Source organism: Meleagris gallopavo, chromosome 3 (assembly GCF_000146605.3).
Source record: "Meleagris gallopavo isolate NT-WF06-2002-E0010 breed Aviagen turkey brand Nicholas breeding stock chromosome 3, Turkey_5.1, whole genome shotgun sequence".
Lineage (NCBI taxonomy): Eukaryota > Metazoa > Chordata > Aves > Galliformes > Phasianidae > Meleagris > Meleagris gallopavo.
This window is the reverse complement of record NC_015013.2, coordinates 32,654,686-32,659,165: the sequence shown is the minus strand read 5'-3', so window position 1 is coordinate 32,659,165 and position 4,480 is coordinate 32,654,686. Positions and strand designations below refer to the sequence as shown.

Below are 4,480 nucleotides of genomic sequence, written 5' to 3'. Positions count from 1 at the left end.
AAGAAAAAGAAAAAAGCCATAAATAAGGGTTGGGAGGATAATTTTTGGCTATTTGAGCGCATTTGTGTGTTATAGAAAGGCGTTAAATCCTGAGCGCTTCCCTCGGCAGAGCATTCTTTCACTGTGTTTTGAAAGCGGAGTGAGCTATAGCACTCTTACAATAAAGGAAGAAAAAGAGGAAGGGGTACGGGGAAGTGGCCACAGCTCCTGCGAGCAGTGCACGTCTCCGTGCAGGTACCACGGGCGACAGCAGATAATAGGGTTCCCAAAGGCACCGAGTGCCGTGTGAAAAGAAAGCCTGGGGAAGGCGCTTACATAAACAACCGCGCTGCGAGCGCTCGGAGCGCCGGGGAACCCATCGCCACAGCGCCCCCTCCCATGCACGGCTCGAAATAAAGGTTCCATCCCGAGGAAAGGGAAAGAAAAGTTCTTTCTGTCCGATTCTCCCTTTCGGTTTTGCCTGCTTGTTGCTCTAACCCTGCCCGGCGTTAGGGCTCGGCCGGCTCCTCGTTGGCTCGGGGAGCGCCTCGGCCGGAGGAAGCCTCGGAAGGAGGGCTTCTTGTACTGGAAAACTGGACAAGTCCTCTCGCACAGTATGCGTGTGTCATTTGTTATTTTTAAATACAATAGCCTATTATTTCACGTCGTTGTCTCCGGGAGATGGTGGCGGCCCCCCATTTCATGAGAGAAAAGAGAAAGCGTTCCCAGCCCATTGTGTGGTTATGTCACAGGAAACTGTTTGTGCTGCACATTGTGTTACATCTCCAAATCCCACCAAGTTCCACTTCGCTCTGCTTCGAAAGTTGCTGGGACCGGTGTCACGGCAATTTGGTAACCGGCATTGTCCGGGCGATGGGCGTGCGAGACTCTCCGGGCCGCGGGGAGCATTCCTGAGGCAGGAAAATCTCCACGCCAGCGCGATTTGCGCTGTTTTGCCCTCCCTAAATACATGTCGATGAGCGGGGCCGAGGGTACCCGGCACCTAACGCCGCGCTCCGCGCAGCCGTGCGCGCTTGGAGCGCGCAGTGCGCAGAACGGGGGGAGAGCAGCGGGAAGCGGGCTTTGGCTTCCAACTTCACCGCCCGAAAACTTCACACACTGGCACTGGGGAGAGGTAGCTCAGAAATGGCAAAGAGAAAAACCTGCCTCTCAGGAGGGCGGTGGGCAGTAGCTGGGAAGGGACAAGGGTATGGAAAGCTCTTGGCTCCCTTCTCAGCTCTGCAGGATGGAGCAAAATGAATTAAAAGAAGACAAGGCGAGAGCAGAGCTTAAAATCTAGGAAGGTAAATGCTGACCTAATGAGTAGATGATTCAAATAAAGAACGCTCTGTGTAAAAGCCTTAATGTCTCTGTGTAGGCATGTTAATTTGCCACAGTTATTACCAATAAAAAGTGCATGTAATACTATTTTACTGTTTGACAGCTCAAGTTAGACGGCATTTTATTAGTATTACAATGGGAAAATTAGATTTCAGCTGGGGATCTGGGCAGATGAAAGCTCCATTCCCTTCGAAAGGCATTCAGATCCCAACCGGGAGAACTCCGGCTAGAAGTTGAACACAACCACGTACTCTGAGTGATGTTTAAAAGCGTTATGGACGCAGTTTTCCCGTTCGTTCCACGCGAAGAGTTCGCCCGGGACTGTCTCAGTGCCCCCAGCAGCTCCTCGCTCTGTGCAGTCAAATTCGTGGTGTAATCGTGGAAATAAAACGCAGACCATTGCCTCGCAGTGGGTAAATCCATGGCTCTCTGAAGCCCGACAAAAATGATGCAAATCAAACCAACGTAGAAACTCGCCTTTTGAATTGAGAGTATATTGCCCCATTCATCCGTGATTGAGAAATTAACCCCGTTTCTGTGTATAAAACATTGATTTTTGGACGGCAGATATTACAGGATCAGACATATAATCTGTTGCTCATTGTGTTTGGAGGAAGGGGCTGATGGTCTTCATTTAAACATTCGTCCCATCGAGAGCACAGGCAGAAATATTTACACTGAGCGAAGCAGAAGGAGGCTGGAACAACACCTACAGTTGCACGGAAGTGCTCGTGACCCTGCGTGTGTGACACATGGATGTGCGTGGGGCTCTGCATGGAGATCCCTATCTGTGTGTGCGTGTGTGGCTGTGCGGATCTCCGCACACTCTGAACTGAATTACATCGATTCTCCCGGGATCGCGGTATTTATTTAAGTACTCTTCCCAGGTCATAACTGTAACACTCACTTAATAGCATTAATCCCCTGTTATAATGTAAACACAACGGCCATTGTATTCCCAATCTGCATTGTTCCACTAATTATTAAAGAGGAGGAACTAAAAGCAATCAATTCACGGAGCTGAACGCTCTCTCGCACCACCCCTGCTGGAAAGAACAGAGCTGGCTTTCCAAATCAAAATGCGGAGGGTATGGTGCGTTTTGCAAGGCGGGCAGGTTGACTTGCAGAGATTCATGTATGACTTTATAATGTTATAATTAATTTTGCATTCTTAGCTCTCCAGCTGCTGCTCCGTTCAAAAGCAGAGCTCATATACTTAGAAACCGGTGTGCGGAACACAGGAATTGACTATTCAGATGTAATCGCGTGATATCGATTATTCCACAGAACTACCGAAATACGAATGTGCTTTATATAAAAGCCCTTGTTTTTCGAGTTTCTATTTTTATGTAATATATGCGCATTCATCATCAAGATGGGAAGGAAGCATCTTTTCTGTAATCTGTTGCTGTGAGTTTAGCAGTGCTTTATCACTCCCTTATCAGGAAGCCGGGAGTTAATGACAAGAAATACCTGTTGGTGTTAACCTCCTCCCCTCACCTTCCTGGCTCGGGGCTGCCTCTTCCACAGGCCGGAGCTGATGGAGCTGGTGGGAATTGATCCCTCTGCCTGCTGGCCAGATATCTGCTGCTGCTGTGCACACAGGCAAACTGCTACGTGGGCTTCACAGAAAGAAAGAAAGAAAGAAAGACAGAAAAAAAAAAAAAAAGGGAAGGGATAGAAAATCAGATAGAGAAGGAAAATGAGAAGCTCAGATTGCTCCAGCATAGGCATCCCGATGCCTCGATGCCTGAGCAGTTTTCAGACGGCATTTCCCCCGCTGCGCCCGCGGGACTGCAGCAGCGGCTTCTCGACGTGTATTTTTTTTCCATTAGCCGCGTGTTTAATTGATTAACAATGAGCTGCCCTGCTCGCCCGCAGCGAGCCACCCCCTCTTCCCAGCTCTGAACCGCTTTGTCGGCATACCTGCGCGCTCCCCAACAACATTACCTCGGGTATTCCCTGAACTCGGCCGCAAACGCGCAGCGATATGTTTGGTTAAACAGGGGGCCACCGCTCACTCACAAATGCTGCAGGAATAAAACGCATTGTTCGATGAACCTTTTTTGTTTTGTTTTGTTTTGTTCCTCCTTCACCCCCACCTCCCAGAAGCGCAGGGGCTCCTCATCCTACGCGCAGTGCGGCTGAAGGACCGCGGCTCCCATCGGCCCCGCTCCCACCTGCGGGCGGCACGAGATGCGGGAGACCAGGGCCGCGGGCCGGGCCCAGCGCGGAGCCCTCGGGCGGAGATAGCCGGGGATGCGGGGGCTGCGGGGACGCCGTTGCTCATCCCGAGAGCCTAAGGCCGGAGCTGTAGTGCGTGTCTAGCGCGGGTATCTGTAAGTCCCTGTGGGCTGGTCATAGGAAAATGAACGTATGCACCCGCTGATGTATGTGTATGTACTTATTTATATCCGTATTAAGAAGGAAAGAGCGGTGCGTTCGTCTCGTCCTCCTGTATCTGGGGCTGGAGCGAAGCTGATGGCGGCCAGGGCCGAAGGGAGAGAGGAAGAGATTACGTTATTTGGGAAATCAATTACACCGTGATCGTACTCCGGGAGATTTCTCCGGACTGCAATGGGGGAAGGGAGCAGCGAGCCCCCGGAAGGAGCCCCCCAGGCCTCTCCCCCGCGCACCACACCAGGAAGGACAGAAATGAAAGAAAGCTGAGCATTTTTTTTCTCATCTGTGCAAACGCGTTCCACGCCTCGCTCCTGCCTATTCGTGGCAACTTATACAACTGTAGAGCTCTGCTGCCAGGAACAGCGCGCGATCCTGGATGTGGCGGTCTGAGCTCTCCTCTCCTGCCATATAGGGCAGCACTTTTACCCAGCTCTCTCCCCTCGTGCTCCGTCGAGCCTGGCTCTGTGCGCCCACACGAGTGCAAATGCACATAGGATCCGTGCGCGCGTGCGGCTCTCCATCTCGTGCGTGTGTGAAGGGACGTGTGCGCCTGTCATATATATATATGTATATAGCATACATATATATATACAGTCCCCCTCGTGGATACAGAACGCGCGTGAAGGGGAGTCCGGCGAGGAGCGGTGCGGGTGCTGAGCTCCGGCCGTATGCCGACGGCCGGGAGCCGCCTTGCAGTACAAAGCGGCGCTCGCTGCCTGCCTGCTGCTGCCTCCCGGCCGCGGGAGGAGACGGGGCC

The 4,480-nt window shown here is 52.0% G+C and overlaps 1 protein-coding gene across 1 annotated transcript in view; it reads left to right on the top strand.

The window, feature by feature from the left end:
• LOC109366926 overlaps positions 1 to 959 on the top strand; it is a 1,849-nt gene extending 890 nt beyond the window's left edge. Inside the window, exon 2 of the mRNA XM_019614306.2 lies at positions 732 to 959. Within this exon, the coding sequence (XP_019469851.1) occupies positions 732 to 959 (228 nt within the window). The remainder of the gene's footprint in view (positions 1 to 731) is intronic.
• The last annotated feature ends 3,521 nt before the right edge of the window (positions 960 to 4,480 follow it).